General features: G+C 39.6%; 1 protein-coding gene across 2 annotated transcripts in view; it reads left to right on the forward strand.

Moving 5' to 3' along the window:
* The window catches only part of ENOX1 (ecto-NOX disulfide-thiol exchanger 1), a 369827-nt gene that overhangs the window by 222835 nt on the left and 125856 nt on the right, over nucleotides 1-21136 (forward strand). For both annotated transcript variants that reach the window (XM_037378075.1, XM_037378076.1), the window contains 2 exons: nucleotides 8756-8890; nucleotides 9729-9866. In XM_037378075.1, the coding sequence (XP_037233972.1) occupies nucleotides 8881-8890; nucleotides 9729-9866 (148 nt within the window). In that variant the 5' untranslated portion in view covers nucleotides 8756-8880. The remainder of the gene's footprint in view (nucleotides 1-8755; nucleotides 8891-9728; nucleotides 9867-21136) is intronic.

Here is a 21136-nt window from a genome sequence, read left to right on the forward strand (position 1 = left end):
CTTTGTCCTCAATGGAAGAGAAAGAAGGTGTCCAAGTGTCCTTGAAGAAGACCACAGCCACAGAGTATGTGATATTCCTAAACCTGCAGTCCTGCAGTAACTTTTTGGTAATCCCATACACAACTGTTCAGAAAACAGACAAAATTCCTGGCTCAGCTTAGCAACTTAATTCAACCTCTGCTGAAATCTAATGGGTATGAGGGAGAACAGAGAGCCTGTAAGCTCTGTTTTGTCCTCTGGGAGGTGGGAAATCTTCTTTGTCCCCCTCATTTACCCACAGCAAACAACCCAGGAGAAGGGAAAGGACAGAAGGAAGCTCCCTGTGGCTGTCCTCACTTCCTTATCAAAATAAGATGCTGCCCCCAAGCACTGCATGAAGGATAAAGGAAGCCAGTAGCAGCCTGGGCAAGGATAGGGGACTGTGGTAGCTGAGGGGGGTGGGTGGTCTTCACTGATCTTTAAAATAGGAGCTGCAAGGAGCAATGGGGTTATGCATCTGGTAAAGAAATGGGGCTGAGAAGAGATTCATTTGGAAGTAAGAAGAAAAGGTCCAGGATGAATTCTCTCTCCAGAGAACAGGCAGATGTAGAGCATCACAGTTGTAGGAAATGTGTTTGAGTGGGCAGCTCCCGTTGTCAAACACTAATAGTCATATGTTGGTACATTCACTGGGGATGGGCAGGAAAAAAACCAGAAAGCAAACCATCTCTCTAAATATCCATATGTATCTGTATTTGGGGACATTCTTATGAGTTATTGCAGACTGACTCATGATTTCTGTTCTCCTGAGGTTCACTGTGCTGGAGTTATCAGGCAGGCAAAAGACAGGAGTGGGAGCCGAGTCCCTTGGGACTGAGTGTCTTGTGGGATTTATATAGCATGCAGGTAGCTGAGTCGTGGTTGGGCTCCCAAGGCACAATTTGCTCAGCCCAGCTCATCCCATGGGTGTCTGACAAAGCAGATGTCCATATCCAAAACTGCAGAATAGACTTCCAGCCCGAGAAGTGACATGTGTACATCCAAGGTGTGTTTCATTGCCTCCATTGTAAGGGGAAGTGTGGAGTCAGTGGATGGAAATTAAAAAAAATACAAAGAAAAGCAAGAAAGAGTGTTGTGAGGTAAATCGAGAAGAACAGGAGATATACTAAGAGGAATGGAAGGAATACAAGGTAAATGAGATCAGGGAGTACACTACCAATTTAGAGCTTGTAGCTGGAGAAAAGTTCCTGAGTGTGATGTGCTAAGAGGGGATGGCAGCTTTTGGAGTGCAGACAGATGTAAGTTGATAGGAGAGATAGTGAGTTTTTCTCTTAAGCAGAATTTATCACCAGAAAGCTTGAATTAAAACAAACAAAACAAGCCTAAACCTTTTTTCCAGAGTTTCACTTAGCAGCCATCACTGAAAGAATAGTTGATGTTCTTCCATAAAATTTTGATCAATATGACTTTAGATCGCTTCAGTGCTCTGCAAAAAAGTGCTCTGCAGATCACCCAGGCACTTAACCAAGGACACTTGGATGTCACCTCTTGTCACGATTTGGTCCAATGATAAAAGTGTATTTTAAAAATATTAAAATAGTTTGATTGACAAGGATTTTTTTTTTTCCCTGTGAATCTCTGCCTGAGAAGACAGGCTGCTTTAACTCCAGGAGTTCAATTATACAGTCTTCGAAGGAGAAGAAAAATGATAATGAATGCATTTTAGAAACCTCTAAAAAGTTACTTAAAATAGATTTTCCATACATAATGTTGCCACGTGAAACTCAACTGTCTCCTGGTCTTCAGGGGCTAGAAGAAAGCAGCCTGTATTCATTTGGAAATTCAATAATGAGGCTCCCCTGCCTCTGGTGGACTGTGTGATGCCACGCCTGGGGCTCTGCCACAGACAGGGCTTACCCATCAAGCTGTTCACTTTTTCAGGAGGTGGAATGGGAGTGATTTCACTTTAGGTTAGCCAGGAAGCTAACATGCTTTTTCTATAAGTGTGTCCCAGCTTGCTTTAGTCTTTCATTGTTTTCAGGTTTTGTTGCTTTTTCTTCACTTGTTTCTTTTAAAAAAACAACAGCCAACATCCAAACAACCCTTTATGTTACAGCTCTTTGAAGTAGCTCTAGTAAACATGAGGTAAGGGCATTGTATGATAGAGTGGGAGAAAGTATTTGGTAACTGTGATGTGTTTATATTGGCATTCCCTCAAGCCCAGATAGATAAGAAACAGCATGTATAACCCAGTTATAATGACTGGTCCAGGTACTCTATGGTATCAAGGAGGCATTTCAGCACCTCTCATTTCAGTATTCAGCCTTCCAGTGAAGCTGCTGAAGTGTGTTTGCTCAAGACCTGCTTTGGGTGCTTTCTCTGTTATCTGCAATATAGTGCTGTGGGATGTCATGTTTCTAAAGCAGTCAGCGGCCTTTTGTAGAAAACAGTGTGATTCAAGTCTTTGCTATTAAAATACTGTTGTAAGTAATTAAAAGATTTCAGTATATTTTTGTTGTTGTTGTTAAATATAAATTCTTAAAATGCAGGATTTTAAGGGAAGGATTGGCCTAATATAGTCAGTAAGCCACTGTCCTCTTAAATGGGAAGCAAGTGATTCACAATTGCAAGCTGTCTTGGCAGAGTGAAAAGCGGAGATGCAATCATCAATTCACAACAGCATTTTGTGTTCAAGGAATAATCAGACCTGCTTTTAACAAGGCTGCACTGCATTGCTAGCCTGCAAAGTTGTGCTTATTTTCCCCTTCCAGATGATTTTGGAACTGCATATGCTTTTTCAATAACCAAGCTGGACTTCTATAATGCTTTGCTTAATGTGCCTCCAGATTCTGTTATTTATAGACTTCAGCATATTCAGACTGCAGCTGCTAAAATATACACAAAAGAAAAAGCACATTTGTAACCTGTTAAGACTTTGCTCTGAGATGCCAGTGAAGTTTGGGATTTAGCATGAAATATTACTGGGTGACCTTTCAAGGAGCATCACAAGAGAACACCTGTTTATCTTGGAGACCTTTATTTTGTTGTTGTTGTTTTTTTTTTTTTTTCTTTTTCTGCTGTTGAAGTCTTCCAGTGTTCTGCTTTCCAAGGGAAATCTGGTCTTTGTGTGTACCATGTGTTATCTTCAAGAAGTGTTCAGGCAGACGATTTAAGCAATGTAGCATCTCAAATGAATAGTTCTTCCAGAAAATGTGTTTTGTGCAAATTTGCTTTGTTAAATTTAGAGGGAAACTGTAAATATATTGTGATTTTTCTCTAAGTTGTCTTAGTCCTATCAATATGGCCATGATTTGCTCATTAAGTGCTTTTCAGTGAAAATCGGTGGAAAGGATCCTTCGTAACTATGCAAAAACCTACATATTCCTGTGTATATAGTGCAAAGAGAAATCTCTTAATATCACAGCATATGTTTTATGAGTTAATAAGATGACAGTGTAGCTTTTTAATGGCATAATGGACAATGAACAAAGGTGTTACTATTCATTTCATAAAACAAAATATCAGAAGAATTGTGTAAGTGGACACATAACCAGAGCTCCCAATTAGGCTGTAAGGGTAGGACCCTGCTTATCTTCACTGGCTTGGGCCTAATGAAGCTCTTTTCTTAAGGAAGTACCAGTTCCTGCAGAATCAGTCTTTGCTTTCAAAAGCCTCCTGTAAGAGGGTGATGTGACAGACAAAACCAGGTAAACAGGGTGACACTCTGGAGACCCTGGAAAGTTTCTGGCCTCTTTTCAGTAGAACTGCAGGGGGCTGGAGCAAACATTAGAAGCCTGCATTAGGGTCCTATCCCAGAAAATAAGAAACTTTTCCAAAAATGCTCTGGTACATCATTTATTATTTTTTTTAATTTAATTAGTAAATGTCCTTTTGTGAATTGTTGCAAGAAATGTTTTCCTTCAGTTCCTTTTGAATTTCAGAATTTAGGTGAGATTTTTCTCGGTGTTAACTTAAAACTAACCATGCAAAGATATGAGACAATGCCTCTTCTAGAAACATTGTGCATGCAATATTATTAATAAAAACCATCTTCAGAGTCATATTGGAGATGTTCGTTTTTTTCATGTACTCCAGGTAGGATGGCTATGGCACAAAATTAACATGTTCATTGTTGCTACTGCCAGCTTTCTTCTTCATCCTAAGGTGGTCAGGAAGAAAAAGGTAGTGACTGACAGGAAATCATAGAATCATAGAATGGTTTGGGTTGGCAGGGACCTAAAGATGATCTAGTTCTAACCCCCATGCCATAGGCAGGGACACTTTCTTTTCTTTGTCTTCCTTCTTTACTGGGTGTCCGTTCTGTCTGTGCTGGAGAAATAGAAACACTGGGAAGAACCAGTACAAAGTGCTTAATATATTTTAGAAGACAGCTGGAGCTAGCCTGGTAAATGACTTGTATTTTGGCAGGTCAGGTGGAGTGTGACCAACCTAATGACCTCTATCCCATGAATCACAGTGAAGAGTAACAAACACTTCGCACATGCCATTATTTTAAGAACTGGAAAACTTGCCTAGATATAACAGTTCATAAGGTACTACATCACTCCTTCCCATCTGCATTGTCTCAAGAACTGGAACCAATAACATTTAATGTCTTTGAGACTCATCATCCCAGATTTCAAAGGGTTGATGGCATCAGTCTTTTCCTTGACAGATTTAGTGGTCACTAAAATTAGACAAAGAAGTGAAATTACTTAAGGTCACCCAGCAGATCAGTGTCAGAGTTAGGCAGAGAACCTCCTCCTTGCGTCCCGGGGCTGGTCGCTGACCCAGGCACTCCACAGAGCCTCGTTACAGTGGTGCATTTAATCAGCTTTACACTGTGTCGTAATTCATTGTCTGTGGTGTTATGGATATCTAAAGGGTAGGATTTTAACTTAGCAATCTGCTGTGTTATTGAATTAGTTTTATGTTGTGTTAATTTCTTTGTCTCGTGGCATTCATTGCCTGTGATAATTGATGCACAATATATAACTGACTTCTGTATTCATTTGGGTAACTGCATTTAATTGCCTGGTATAAAATATGCGTACTAAGTACAATCTGCTATGACTGCTATGACTGAGAACTGCTCATTGGTATAGGCTTGAAGGTGCTTTATCTTCCTGACAACCTGTCTGAGGAAAGTCTAAATGTCTCTCACAACCCACCATCCAAGGACTGGTACTTGCATTGTGTCTGCAAAAAGAGAGACCACGAAAAGTGTAACATGGAATCACTTTACAAAGTGTTTGGCATTAAAATTTTGTTAATCAAAAGCTCTCAAATAAGGAAGTTTGTATTTACATCCCTGCCTTTCCCAAACCTCAAGGAACAGCAGCACCCAGAAGACTTCACACATTTTCTCCTGTAAATCAGAATTACGGCTTTATTTGCTTCTGAAGTTACTTCCCTGGAGTAAAGCTACTCCCATGCACAAGTGTTTATAAACATAGATTTCTTTTACATATATCTCCAGGTCATTAATGCCTGGAGAAGTACTAATGACTTATAAATCAGGAATGCTTTCTAAAGGTGTGATGTCAGTGTAACGGTGTTGATTAATGTCTGCTCAAGCTACACAGGATCCCTACATAAGGCTACACTTTCTTGCCTGTTTAACCATTATCACAGTGACTCCTTTTATTTTTAAGAAAGCAAGAATCTTTGCTAGTAGATATATTTCTCATCAAACACAGCGCTTTACTTTTCATATGATCTAGTGAGTGGGTTTATTTGTTTCCCTGGCTTGTTTTGTTTCCATTGTCATGAAAGATATAATAGTGCAGTGTCTGAGCTGTACAAAGAAATGCTGAAATTTGCCCAAAGCTGATTTTACTTGAAGCATTAATGAAACCTTCCCTATCCGAATTTTCAAGTTTTTAAACAAAAGCTAATGTTTGAGGCTAAATCAGGTGCGAAATGCCTGTGAGATTATTTTAGCCATATTATATTGCTCTGTATTAATGTAACTCTTGAGTTGTCAGTAGAAGAGATGTTCACAATTAGTATTTTTCTCTTTAAGAGAGCTAGTTTCTACAGGCTGTGTCCTTCAGGATGTAGCATTAGTTCTGCCTACAGCTTGCTGCAAATTATTCACTGTTCATAGTGCATTTATGCTTGTTATTCAGCTCTCTTCCACTGACAAAATATCCTGAAGCAGTTCTTGGTTAGATAGAACTAATTCCACTTTAGGCTGCTCACATGCTTTTTTGTCATTTTTCCCCTGGTTCAGCCTGCATTGCATACAGGTCCTGCTGAAAAGACAGTAGACTTAATGGCCAGAGAGAAAACAAAGCTTCCCAGGTCCAGCGTGGGCTATGAGAGTATGTTTTGAGCAAAGACTTTCATGGCACATTGGGCAGAGCTGGTGGCATAGTACAACAGGAGTTTCACCAATTAACCCACTGATTCTGCTTTATTTCATATTCATGGTGGTATATTTTTCCTCCTTGGTGAGGACTTCAACAAATACTTGCGGCTAATTCATGAAAGCATACCAAAATTTGAAATATGTAGACAACCTGGTAGAAGGCAAACACCAAAAATGTCACCTATTAATTCCCGGTAAGCTGAGGTGCATTTATCTAGCCCAGTGTCGGATTTTTTTATGGACCAGTTCCCACTTCTGGCAGAGCTGGTACAACTGTAATGTGGTTTAGGGGCTGCAGAGTCTGGCAGCAGACCTCATTATGTCACCCAGCACACACTTCACAAGGCAATACAAACAGAGGGAGAAGGGGTGGCAGAGAGAGTCTGATACCCATTTTCTACCCATTATCCCAATAATCCATACCTGTCTGAGATGTCTTTGCCCCAAAACCATGGAGCAGCACCTTCTTCCTCCCCAGTAGTCAGGGTGATGCATTATAGGACAAGTAACTGACACACAGCAAGGTAGGAAGAGGCATTTCATCGCTATTGGTTTTCAGATGCACCTTCCTACATCAAGACAACAAGGCTGCCAGTCATGGAAAGAAATGAACCACTCTCATCTGGGCTGTTCAGCATATATTTGTAAATCAGGATTGATCTGGGAGTGATTCATAAAGAGCAAGGGTAGCTGTACTGTGTGAGAAATAACTTATTGACAAGGAATAATTCAGCCAGCTCTAACCTTGAAATAGATGCTTGTGGTCAGAAGTTTATAGCCTGAGTAGAAAAGAGCTAAGTACAAGTTTAAGGAGCTGAACAGGAGACACCCAGTTTTTAAAAACTTGACATAAATCTCAGGTGGCTTGCCTTCTGTTAGTCACATTCCCTGCAGAGGACTTTCATTCAGTGTTTGCTTGGTGTTTATAGATGTTATCTAAAAGCTAATTTTATCATAAAATTATTTTATGTTATGTATAATGAAAAGTGGAGATCAAATAAGAATTGGAATTGCAAATTCAAATATTAAGAGTTGATAAATACTGACTTTTAAATAGACTCACTGAAGATATGAACAAAATGCTTTTTAACCTAGTGTACTGGTTATTTGAAAATTACAGGATACTAAAAAATGTACAGAATTGTCTGATCCTGACTCTTTCTTCACTTTTACAGCTATTGATGTGGTCGTGTTCCTATGAAGTTATCTGTACAGTGTCAGGGAACTATAAAACTTTCTAGCTTGTAGTTTATGCAAATCACATGAAAAAAAAAATATCTGTAGGAGGTACTAAGCTAAAATATGGTGTAATCACATCAGTTGTGTCTTTCCTAAAGATGAATTCTTAGGGTTTGCATGTTTGAAACCTCTTAATTAAGGACTGTCAAGTACTTTTTTAAAGACCGCACAAACATCTTAGGGCTGAACAAGTCATCAAGATGCACCTGCACAGCATTAATGACCTCCCTGAACACTTGTAAGCACTTGGTCAGTTGTTGGCTGCTAGTACCAAACACTGTAGGTCAGACCCCTTAGGCTACTGGCCAGCCAAAAAATAATGCAGCCCCCTTTCATCCACAGTCCTTTGTAACTAATGCACAAAGATTAACATGGGCACATATCTGTGATCACCCTGACCCTCGTGTTTTCTCCCTCTGCTGTGAGTGTTGGGAGCTCACAGCCTTTGCTTACACCTCTTACCTGTTTGCTCATTTAGTCTCCTTTCCGACCAACGATGCAGTGCTGCAGTGAGCTTTACGAACAACAATAACAACAGCAAGTAGTTACCCTTATGTAAAATTCATGGTCTGACAGATACCTGATGAAAGCAATGTGGTTTAGCTAAAGACAGATAGTCCACTTTTGCATGAAGCTAACTGAGCTTTGTGAGCCAAAGATACAATATTAGTTGAGGCAGACACCATCCTTGGCTTCGTTATGTTTTCTTACTTTTCCATCTCTCTGTAGGCTGTAAGTCATTGCAGATGACATTGCAGACTATTTTTTTCCCCTGTTCATCTCAGAACAGGAGACTCCTTGAAACTTGCAACATCAGTTAATTGTTAACAGTTTTTTTAAAAAAATCATATTAATCCCTTAATATGTTCTTGCAGCTGATACCTTCATGCCAAGGAAGCTGTGTAACTACTGATAAGACCTAATTTGTGAAGGGCTTTTCAGTGGTCTGGCAGGTTCATACGTGGCACTGTTTGTTCAGCAGGCAAGGATGGGTGGTCACTGAAACACCTCTACCGCAGCCACTAAATGTGTGCAAGGAGGCTGGGGCTGGTGGTGCAGGGGGAGTGGGAAGAAGCTCTGAGTGAATTCCCAAAGTGGTCTGCTGTTTCGCAGTTATGTTCTGACTGCAGCACTTGATACCTGATGTCGTCTTTTCTCTTCCAGAGCCTAATGAGCTGTGTGTGGGCCCTGCGTTCAGTGATATCCCATCTCAAGATGCTACTAATACAGTAGTTAATTATTCCTAGCTGAAGAAATCTAACAGGAGCAAAAGGAACTGGGGAAAAGCAATGGCTGCCGGTAAATATCTCAGGTCTGCAAGGTCATAAGAAAATAGTTGGAAAAAACTGATTTCAGCTGTGACTGGGGAGGAGGGAAGATAAAATGTGTGATCACACCTTGTGTTTGGTTTAGTATCAGAAAGGTACCACTCTCTAGCTATCTGACCCACTCTTCCTTCCCCAACCCAGGAGAATCTATGCCTGGGCTCAGTCTATTTTGACCATATTCATGATAATTCTCTTTTGTTTTTCAAACAAAACTTGGTATTTCCCATAGTGAATCTATTTGCTTTGACCTTTTTTTTAGTTAGGGGTTAATGTATTCTTAAATCTTTTACCACAAAAAATTGCACCTTATGGAAAACAGGTCTTTCCTTGGGGTGTGTTTGATTCTTACAGCTTTATGACAAGTTTATATATATTATGACAGATTATATATAATTAAATTATATTAAAGGATGGCAAGGCGATTTATTCAGGTTGGGAGTGGTCTCAGAAGGTCTCCAATCCAACATCCTGCTCAAAGCAAAGCCAGCCATAGGGTCACTCATAGGTTACTCGGGGCTTTATCAAGTTGAGTCTTGAAAGCTGCCAATGGCAGTGACTGCAGAGCAGTGGCTTTTCTGTCATCATGGTGAAAAAGTTTTCCATACAACTAGCCTGAATTACTCTTGTTTCATTTTATGCCTTTTGGTTTTGCTGTACAATACCAAGCACCATTATCAGTGAATCATAGTTAAGAAACAAAACAAAACCAAAATAAGCAGTGGTTGTGATATTTCATTTTCACTGGAGGTTTTGGTTAAAAATACTGGCCCATTGACTTTTCTACTTACAGCATGTTTCTTTTCTTGTAGCAGCTGATGGTTTGGGAAGTATAGCTATAGATACAACACAACTTAACATGTCAGTCACTGATCCGACTGCTTGGGCTACAGCTATGAATAACCTGGGGATGGTTCCAGTAGGACTAGCTGGACAACAGCTTGTGACAGGTAAGATTTTTCTTTTTTAAAGAGATCTCTTGTACTGTCCATGAATTCTTTGGGTCCTTTTAAAAATATATGAAACTATTTCTGAGAATATTGTATTTTTATATTCTGAAAACCTCAGCTATGATTAATATTGCATACTGTGTGTTAGTCTCATCTTGTAGTAGGTATATAATCCATATTATTTTTTAACTTTGTGGAAAAGCCAAAACTCTTTGGGGAAATTAAACAACTACACCATAGATCCTTATGTTGGGTCAAGACCAGGAGGCAGGTCACATAAGAGAAACATTTGTTTCTATTTCTCTGTTCAAGCAGGATGTCTTGAGGTTCTGCCAAGGAATACCCTGGGCTGAGAACTCTTGACTGTAGAAAGTTCTTGAAATCGTGTTAATTGGGCAGAAAATCATGAAGCCCATTCGATTTATATGCTCAGCTGATATTAGTGAAGTGAAGTTTTCCTATCAGGTGCTTCTTTACTTTCTGCCTGACTCCATAAATTGAATTTCAAGAGTTTGTTCTTGTTGTGTTTTGTCATTTAACTTCCCAAGCATAGTTTGGGAGAGTGTTGCAGAGGATCACTTATTCTAACAAGAGCAAAAATAGTATTTTGAAGCCAGCAACAGATTTCACAGATAAGCCTACTTATATCAGACTTCATTGTTAAGAGTAAAAGCCTGATTAGTTTGGATTAATAAAACTTCACTGCTCCTGTAAGGTAGAGAAAAATAATTTTTATATGGGTGGGTGCCCTATAGACATAAGCCTCATGCCAGGCATATGACAGATCCCATCTGGAAACCTCATTGCCACTTCAGCTTAAGAAAAGCTGTGCGACATCTGGATCAGAGCAACATCCTGTCATCTCTGTGCCTATCCATGTAGACATGGATGTAGTGATCCAGGTCATGGTGTAAATCACTCTGCCTCACCAGGGATGTGTGACTCTTAATTTTGGCCAAATATGTCCCCTTCAGACACTGGGAACTGAGTGGAGCTGTGCCAGTTCACAGCCTGGCTCTAAATTACCTGTTTTACAGGCAGGTAAACTAAGCTGCAAGAAAGCTGATTTATAATGAATCCATCTCAAGCAGAGAGTTTAGCTGGTGGAGTCTGTGAACTGATTCTTGGTCTCTGGCTTTAACCCCACGCTCATGATTAAAAGAAACAAGCAAAGCCATCTGCTTCTCGGGAGCCAGTTCTCTTCAATGTTTTTATCAATGACCTGTACACAGGAATTGAATCCATAGTATGTTTGATGATGATGTTAAATCAGCAGGAGCTGTTTCCCTTGAGTTTAGAGAGACCTAATACAGAGATCTGCACAGATCAGAACGCTGGGCAGTCACCAACCATATGTTTAACCAGGACAAATGCCAGATTCTGCAGCTGAGACAGTGTAATCCAGAATGTATGTGTGGGTTGGGGGACAAGAGGCTGGAGTGCAGCCCTGCAGAAAGGCATCTGGGGTTTTTGGTTGATGAGAAGCTCAATATGAGTGAACAGTGTGCCCTGGTGGCCAGAAGGGCCATCCTGGGGTATTTTAAGCACAGTGTAGCTAACTGGTCAAAAGAAGTGATTGTCCCACTTTACTCAGCATTGGTGCAGCCTCACCTTGAGTGCTGTGTATGGTAAGAAGGATGTAAAAATATTAGAACATGTCCAAGAGGAGGCACAAAGATGGTGAAAGGACTAGAGGGCAAGACTTAAGAGGAGCAGCTGAGGATACTAGGTTTGTTCAGCTGGGAAAAGAGGCTGAGGGGAGACCTCATTGCTCTCTACAGCTTCCTCATGAGGGTGAGTGGAGAGGGCGGTGCTGATCTCTTCCTCCTCTTGTCCAGTGATAGGATACAAGGGAATGACTTAAAGCTGTGTCAGGGGATGTTCAGATTGATTATTAAGTAAAGGTTCTTCACTGTGAGGGTGGTCAAGTACTGGAACAAGTTCCTCAGGGAATGTCTGTTGTTGTTCGAGAAGCATTTGGACAATGTTCTTCAATATATGATTTAACTTTTAGATTGTCCTGTGTGGAGTCAGGAGTTGGACTCAATGATCATTGTGGGTCTCTTCCAACTCAGGACATTTTATGATTCTACAAGCTGGTGGGGAAACAGCTTTTTCCATTTTCTAGTGGGGCTTTGCCTGCATGTGTTGCGCTCAACTTGAATGCGATTACCTCCAAACCTGAAAATAGCCACATGTCAAAATCAGCTTCTGCTAATTTCCTTTATAAGCATCTCAGTTGCAAATCCTGCAGAGGTTTGCCCACCTTTTTGTCTTCCTCTTTTCCTCTGTCTTTCCAGTTTCAGTGTAAATTGTGTCCTCTGGTATGCTCTGCAATCTCTACATGGCAGCCTCATCTTATGTCCAATGCTTTTCCCCACAAGAGGAGGTCTCCAGGACTTTAATTTCACTGCCAGTTCCCTCCTGCAATTTCTAAAATTATGTGTATCACGTATTGCAGGAGTGTTGTACAAGTCAGTTCGTATTTGTTCAGCATTTTCAATGTATGAAAGGTGCCATAAGTAATAAATATTAATTACTGAAGTGCTGCCTGATTTCTCTATGGGTGCAGAATAACTTCTTTGCTTTCCTGTTTTTTAAGACTTTCCTGTATTTTCAAGGTAAATAGGTGCTTTTGCACTTCATTGTATTTCCTTATGATTCATAAATTTTTGACACATTTTCTTCATGGCAAATCCATAATGGCAAAACCACAATTTACCGTGAAAAGTCTTATAAACTTATTTACTATAATCTATTTACTGTATCTGCATTCAATGAGAGTTTGCATCACCATCTCACCATCTTCAACCAAATACCTAACTAGTCCTTAGCCCTTTCTGCCTTTTCACATTTTTTTTTCCTATTAATCCTAGTAATGAACTCATCTTTGTCAGTAGTCAGATATTGGTTTTACTGCTGTCATTTGTGACATTTCTTGGAGATTAAAATGACACACCCGTGTCGCAGTGCTAACTTTTTGTCTGTCTTTAAATATTTTTTAAAATAATTTTAATTTATTAAATAAATAGTTAATTAAATTCATTTCTTTATTTCCTGCCTTGATGATAGGTTGCAAAGAAGTAAGTAGTTTAGATTAATCTTGGAGAGAGTGTGGTCTTTCCTGGATGCCTTTATATAACCTGCCATAGTCTGAAATGTGGTGTATGGTACTCATCTATATCCTGACATATCTCTTAGTTCTCTGATCTTTCAGTTTCCAAAGGATTTTTCCATCCACAGCCTTTCCTTCTCCAGACTAACTGGTTTGTAATTCCTAAATTGCAGGGTGTTTTTTCCCATAGTTACGGATCTACTAAGTCTTTTTAAAGGTTTTTGATGGGGTTTTTTCCCAGCTGTTGTTAACTTTGCTGCTGTGTAACATGCTGGGATGCCTGCCTTGTAACAGAGTTATGCTCCCCACTTTGCAATCTGTGGAGCTCTTGCCTAGCCTGAGAATTTGTTAAAATGACAAGTAAAGCTTCCACAACATCTGGCCAATACTCTTCTCACAGCCTGGGATGTAGGCTGTCTGGTCTTCGTAACAATTTTAAGCACTGCTAACCTTTTAATACCAGTTTAGATGATATCTGCACTCTATTTAATTCCTTATCTCTCAGTGCTGTAAAATTGGATTTTTGATCTGGGCAAATGTCAGAGCCTTTCATTTGTAAGATGGATTCTTGTTAATAGTTGTATAATATCTCTGCTATTTCTACATACATTTTGCTTACACTTAAGTGTTAGAAAGCTTACCTTTTTCCGTAATATTTGCTACTTCATTACATGTACGCTATTATATGCATATATACATTATATATATATATATAAATCACGCAATAAACTGTAGTTTAATAATGCATTAGTTAAAGTGTGAAAGATTGATGTGACTGAAAATCATTTCCATTCTAAACATCCCCTTTCAGCAGTTTATATTTTTTTCTAAAAAATTGCCTTTTGGCCTGAATTTCTCATGGTTGATCTCAGCCTAGAGGGAAAAAAAACTGGAAAGGTTGGAGAAAATCTGCTAATCTGCTTTTGAATTATCCAGGCCTTAAAATTGTTGTTTTCTACACTTTGAGACTTTGAGAAAAATGGTTAAGTGAGAGGGGAAGGATAGTTAGTACTCCACCTTTTTGAGATCTGAATCCTCTTTGTGCATTCAACAGCTCTGATTCAAGTACATCTTTCTAGTACATTCAAGTCTGCTATTTTCTTACATCTTAGGACTAGCAGAATGTTTTATTTTGCTTTTGCTTTGGTACTTTTTAAGGGCAATTTTGGCATTGCTGAATTTGGTGTTCTTGTGCTTTTATTTGTTTCAGCAAATGGCATCAGGTCACCTGTTTTCTAAAGACATCCTGACAGGAAAATTATTTACTTCTCTGGTTCAGTTTGTTTCTCCTTTCACTAATGAACTGTTGTCCTGAAAAACATGAAGCAATTTTGAGACGCTTTCCTCCAGGATGACTTAGATGACCTAAATATTTGTTAGTTAAAAATTGTATATGTCAAAAAAGTTCCCTGTTACAAATTAACATGAAGAGTAGTCCTTATGTGGCAATTCTTTTGGACTTAGTTAAGCTCATGTCCTATGCTGCATATTTGCGCTTTTCTAGAAAAAAAGAGCAAAAAACAAGGGCAGATATCCAAGACAAAATTTATAGATCTGCCTAGAAGTCAAAGGTTTGCCTGAAAACTGGTGCCTTCTACTTATTTACAGTATAATTATTAAGGCACACTTTTCCATGTGAGTCTGGCCAACTTGCCTTAGAGCCTGAAGATATTAAAATTTTCAGTGGCCTCCCAGTCTTGCTTTTGCTGAGGTTAGATTTTGACCACTTGTACAAAATCCTAGTGAAATCAGACTAGGACACTTTGAAGTCTAACATGTTGCTTACCAAAAGGTATAGAAAAAAAAAATTATGGCCTCAGGCATGTTTTTTTTGACACTGGAGATTGTGAAATATTAGACATTTACATCAACCTTTCTGGTTTTCCATTTGTCTTTGCTTTCCCCACACACTTGTCTTTTGACCTGGCTTCTGTGGAACATAGGAGCTGTCAGTTCCAATCAGGTCACCTTGCTCTTGATTGTGCTTTTGACAGTGTTGAGTATCACACACTTCACAGGGAGAGATGAACAAGGCGAATCACCACTGAAGTGCTTCTCCTCCGATGGGCTCTCCTCTTGATCATTAATATATAGAACAGAGTTCCCCAGACTAAAGGTTATACTTCCAAATCAAGTCATAGCGCTAGCAAAACTTCACTTTTGGAAGCAGCACCTGTGACAATAAGTGGTTGCAATCCCGAAACTGCAACCCCAGACCTATTTTATGGTAACAGAAGGATATGGGCAATTTTGTTCTAGAAACTCCTAAATCCCAAGACATGAGGATAAATATCCCTCCCTCAATTTTATTAGCTCAAGACCTCCAAGTCTTTGGAGACATAATATTCAGATTATTTCTTCCTTCAGAATGAAGATTGTAACAAAAGGCAATCACTGTACTCAGATTCCAATTAGTGTCAAGCATTTTTCCATGTGATGGGCATATCGGGGAGAACACTAGCATGATGGCTTTTCCTTCTCCTGCTCACTGGGGTATCTCAAGAGGTCACCAATTCCTATGCACAGTAGAAGATCTAAGGGTTATTTGAGAAAAATTAGGGGTGGGCTCAGTATTAAGCATTCCTGCACCAGTCTGCCTTGGCTATGGAAAGTCCTTTAAGCTTCAGTGTCCTTCTACCATAAAGCAGATGAAGCATGCTTTATGAATTATTGTTGACTGCAGGTCATCATATGCTGGCTAAATTGTAAACACATCCCTCATTGTTCTGGTTGTGCACTATTTTTGTAACATTAATGAAGAAAAATCAAATGAAGTAGGAAATCAAGGTATATTTGTATGTTGTACATTAAGTAGTGCTGAAGACTAAAAAGTCTGCTGGCTAGAAGGCTCTGCCAACTCTTGTGTGTATACTTCTTCTGTGGCCTCTCCATTACTGGAGGCTTGGAGCCACTGATAGCCATCTGGCAGTCTCATTTCATTTTACCCATGCTATCCCGTTACCTATTAAAGCTTCCTTTATTTACACTTCATTGCTTAGCTACTGAACCAGTGTGCCAATGAGCAGATCACTCGAATCATCCAAGACATGCCTAACAAAACACGGCTTCCTTTTCTGTAATTAATACTGAGCTCCTGTTAATTGACTACAGAGTCTATCCACAGAAGTTTTAAAGTGAGCTACTTGTATTATGACCTGAAGATAGTCAGTTTTCAGGAAAAAATGCTTGAGCATCTATAATTTTGGATTAAAGTTTAGCATGCTCCAGATGTAAGATCCAAAGTGCACAGGCAGCAGGTGAAAGCACTCCAGACACTCTTGTTCCCCTGCCCCGTTAAGCTGCGGACCACAAGTAGGTGCTGGAAGAGCTCAGCAAGCCTGGTGGCACGGCAGTGTACAGTGTGTTTACCTTTGTTCTGAACACTGCTCTGGTTTGACATCTGGCAGTAGAAGAAGATATAAAAAGTCTTAATAAAATCTGCAGAGTTTTCCATAGGTTTTGCAAACCCCTTGAGTTTACAAGATATCTTCAGGAGGCATCTTTTCAGCTTTGATGGCTTCCCAACCTGTTTTATGTGTTGTGTTTTGTTAACAAGCCAGTCTATGAAGCAAGAGAAACGCAGTAAGGCATGCTCTGAAGAAAATCATATAACTTCCCTGATTTTATTCTGGTTCCTTCCTACTTTGTTTTTATAGTCTTCACTACAGAACCATTGCATTTTAGTCAAGAGGAAAAGATTTACTATTTAAATTATCTGAATAACCAATCCGAATAATTAAAGAGGTGTGAAACTTACTCTAAAGATTTAGAGTCAAGCTTGTACCCAGATAAAACTATGTATTTTTATTATTGAGACACAGAAGAATAGCAAGAGTGAAAGAGAATAGGTACTGTGGGAATTCCAATATGCAGAGCCACTGGGAAAATCTCTAAAGAAGTATTACATATTAGTGTAACAAGTAGGTTTTTTTCGTTGACCTGAAAAGCACCTGCAGAGTTAATCACACTTTCTATCATGTGAGTGTTACTCAAGGAGACTTCACACCAGGGGACATTAAAGTGCTAGGAACAAACACAGTCAGTTTACAACAGAAAAGGAGAGAGAGATTTGAAGGCCAGAGGAAATGTGGCAGAAACTCTTAAGTACCTTTGACAGACTATTCAGGGTTAAGTGTGCCTCTTAGGTCATTCAAGTGCCTCCTCTATATTAGACCTTAATTGAGGCCAAGGATGAAGATAATGATTAAAATCTGGTTGGTGCTTAAAGGTAAATAGTGCTTTTTAACATGGTATGAGGGACTGAATGTCCCATGTAAACAAGACTCAGAGGTGAGCAGGGGCACATACAGGGACTTACTAAATGCAAAGCTTGTGTTGTATGTGGAGTAAAGGGTTTTTCAGGAATATGGTATATCTCTCTCTGTCATTATACTTTTGTCCATATGACCAGTTAACAGTTTAGGAAAACAGACTGATTACTATTTGGCATAACTCTTCTTAACTGTCTCAAAATACCAGAATAAATTTTATGATGCGAGCCATATTGTTTGGATGCTTGGGTTTGGAGAATTTTTGTTGTTGGGGATTTTTTTCCCCCATTCCTGGCTGCTGGTATTTATACCACCAAAATCTGTTCAGCATGTTTTTATTTGAAGCTATAATACAATAACATAAAGAAATGTTTTATTTTTGCAAAAGTTTTTCCCATCTTTTATCTCATTTTGGAAAGCCTCCATTCCCACTATTTTCCATGTGTTTGTTTATTTTAGACAAGGAAGCCTGTGAGTAGTTATGAGCATCCCACTGCATAAAGGGTGTGTAAAGCCAAGAGGGTGTTGGGAATCATTTGCTACTGACTGTTCACTTCTGCTGGAGCACAGTTTATCTGCAGCACTTTCACTTCACACATCACTCCCCATCTAGGAGTTCCTTGGCTGACGTGGGTAACCCCTGTATGGTATACAGTTTGCTGATGGGAAAATTGAGTTATTGTGGATAGAAATCAACAGAAAGAGCGAACTGACCTTTTTAACTAATCCAAGACAAGGTATGAATACCAGGTTATGTATTTTCATGGGGGAAAAAAGGCTTGTTAATGGCAGACTGTTTGGAGGTGACCTGCTGAGTACAGTTACGGTGTCTAGGTGGCAAGGTGAAGGCAATGCTACCTGAAGCCCTTAAGCCAAAGCTGTTTACAGGTTGTGTAGATGGCCTGCAAGCAATGAGCACAGTAGTCCCAAGAGGACTGTTAACTGGTCGGTGCAGAGCGCTCTCAGGAGAATGCAGTGATCAGGATGGCACAGATGGCACTGCCTGGGGGAGTTGCAGAGCAAGACTTCCTTGGGAGGGGGAGACTTGAATATGGATGAATCCCCAGTCAGCTCACCATATCAAGGGCTATAAAATCTTTTGTTCTTCCCTAGTCAGGCTCTCTCTTTGCCTGCCTGGGCTAGGTTGGTGGCTGCTTAGAACTTGGTCCCTGGAGAGCAAGCAAAAGAAGCTTGCTTTCTATATTTTACCTGGGGATGAAGGGTGTAAGCATAGTTTCCTTTCTGCCACCTGTCCTTCAAATGCCCCTTGCTTGTTGCATGAGAATTAGGTCTCACGAAGTGCATAAAGATGAACATCCAGTTCACTGCAGGAGTCTGTCTGTGAAACATCAGCAGAAGTGATCAGTGTGGAAAAATGTCTTTTGATGGTCCACATTGAAGAAGAAAGTTGGGCTTCAGCGAGCCTAATCTGTGGGCATGCAAGGGAGTTTGTAACATAATACTTTGCTAATGCTGACTTTGGTCAGATAAACAGTGGATTTACTGCACCTTCCCATGCTCTGGTGGTGACAAATGGTGTGCGTGACATCACCAGCTCTGAGTAATGTCTCTCTAATGGGAAGCAGCTGGTTGCTGGAGTAGTTCTGTTAGTGGATGTGGAGGTGAAACATAATTAAACTTAATACATACAATATGCTCTAATACTCTGCAGCATGTATTTAGATTGTGTTCTGCCCAAATATTAAAGATATCCTGTTACTGCGGCTTCAGAAATTTAATAGGTCTGTTTGTGTAACAAGGACAACTTTATCTGCATTTCCTGTATGTGTACGTTTTCTATTCGGATTTTTTTTTCCTTAAATAATTGTTCTTTTGACCTTAGCTGATTGTTCTTTATAAATAATCTCCTCCTCCTGACCACAATGTCTAAATTATATAGTAATTATTTGTTATTTCTATTCAGGAAAAGCATAGAGATAGAGAGCTCCAGTAAGTTAAACACTGCTTGAACGTTTAAGAGTCAATCCTGGCCCAAATTGCACATGGTCTGTGTTCTTTCACTTAGATAATCCAGGTAGGTAAGGGACCACATGGAAACAATGGGATAATACTGATTGGCATGAAAAGCAGCAGTGATTACTGAGCTGCCTGCCTATTGTGTAGCTTTTTTTGTATGTATCTTGGCACAGCAATAATATGGTGGTAAGTGAAAAAGCAGTTTAACTCTTTTTATCTGATATTCTGAGTCAGGCATTGAGAAACAGGCAAACTCTATTGTGCACATTAGAAACTGGCAGACAATTCCTACATGCTCTTCTCTTTGACTATGCTGCGGTGACTTTTAGAGAAGGATTGGGAAAAGGGAAGTGAAAGAGCTTTGCTAGCATTTAAAGCAGACAGCACTGTGAGAGAAGGTGCAGATGTGCTTATCATCACCTTTTTTGTAAAGATCTGGCAGCAAAAGCTGTGTTTCAGAAGAAACATGTCCGGGCTGCAGTGGATGAAGAGGGCAAGCTATATGCTTCTCCAACTCTTCTTCTTCTTTATGATAGAATTGTATTCCAAATGGTTCATTTAATGAGAAATAAACATGGAGTATTATAACCAACTGCACTATTGAAGTTTGACCGTATTTTGAGCTGCATCTGTCAAATCTATTTAACCCTTCTGTTAGAAACCTCCTGTTTTGGGAGTTGATCTATGCTCAGGCTTGCATGACTGAGCCCTTTCCAGGAATAATCATTGAAACCATCTTTTCTGGAGACTTTTGATAACAATTTTGTCACTTCAAGCATGCTTTGTAGATGAATTTTTTGAGACATTGCAGAGTGTCCTACAACTTTATACAATAGAATAGCCAGCACCATAAATAAATAGTCCTTGCTTTATACACTAGAATAGCCAGCACCATAAATAAATAGTCCTTAAAAATAGCAATAAGCCCATCAAAATCAAGAGGATAGGAAAAAGTAGCAGATTTTATTTTCTTTTAATTCCCTGATATTAAGTGTGATTATATCCAAATACAGTGCTGATGTCTCTTAATGTAATAAATATCATAGCATCCTGTTTTCTCTTCACTGTGCTTTTAATACTTTTGTAACCCCCTAGGGACTTAGAGAAGGGTCATGGGTTGTGAAAGGAGAGAGCTCGGATGCTGCATCTGGATTTCAGGCCTGTGTGAAGGTAGCAGGGAATGGGAATGTGCAGCTGAGCAGCTTCAAGAGTAGCTGATTTAATAAACTGCTGCTTATAAATATTGTGGGGTCCCTTTACATTATTAGCCAGAATTCAGTATATGAAAAAATTGCAAGTACAATTACTAGTTCATTCTTGCTATTCACAAGCATCTGTAAAGTAAAATATCTCTTCCGCTTCTTCCTACATACGTTGCCTTTTAACTTTGGATCCTTTTGTTCTGGTCTGTCTGATTACCTCAAGTAGATAATCAAGCTTGATTTTATAATAAACCATAGCCAGTTCAGGCTTGTCATGACTGATTTATCGACTCCCAAAACTAAGGACTTTCAGCCTCAAGACAGAAATTTTCTGGCTGCAATTCAAGGTGTTAATTCTGAGCTTTAAAATCTAAATGTGGTTTGGAACACGTGTCCTACACTTTCCCTTCAAAAAGAGCAAATGGCCTGCATTTCTGTTGGTTTTTGTTGTCTGAGCAGAATTCAAGCTGGAATTAAGATAAAACAAGCCCAAACCATCCAATACTGCAGAAATGGTCTTGCATGTAATCGTCGTGACAAAGACTGTCCTCTTGAAGGCAAGGGGGCTATTATATATGAATGGAAGTTTATAGCGGTGGGCTTCATCTCCGTGAAGGATCCCAGCATGTATTCGCGTGTAATAAACCACTTCAGCACCACCCTGATGGGGTAGCCCTGGTCTTTACACATGTGCATGCCTTAGAA

This window comes from Falco rusticolus, chromosome 2 (assembly GCF_015220075.1).
Source record: "Falco rusticolus isolate bFalRus1 chromosome 2, bFalRus1.pri, whole genome shotgun sequence".
In the NCBI taxonomy this organism is placed as follows: Eukaryota; Metazoa; Chordata; class Aves; order Falconiformes; family Falconidae; genus Falco; species Falco rusticolus.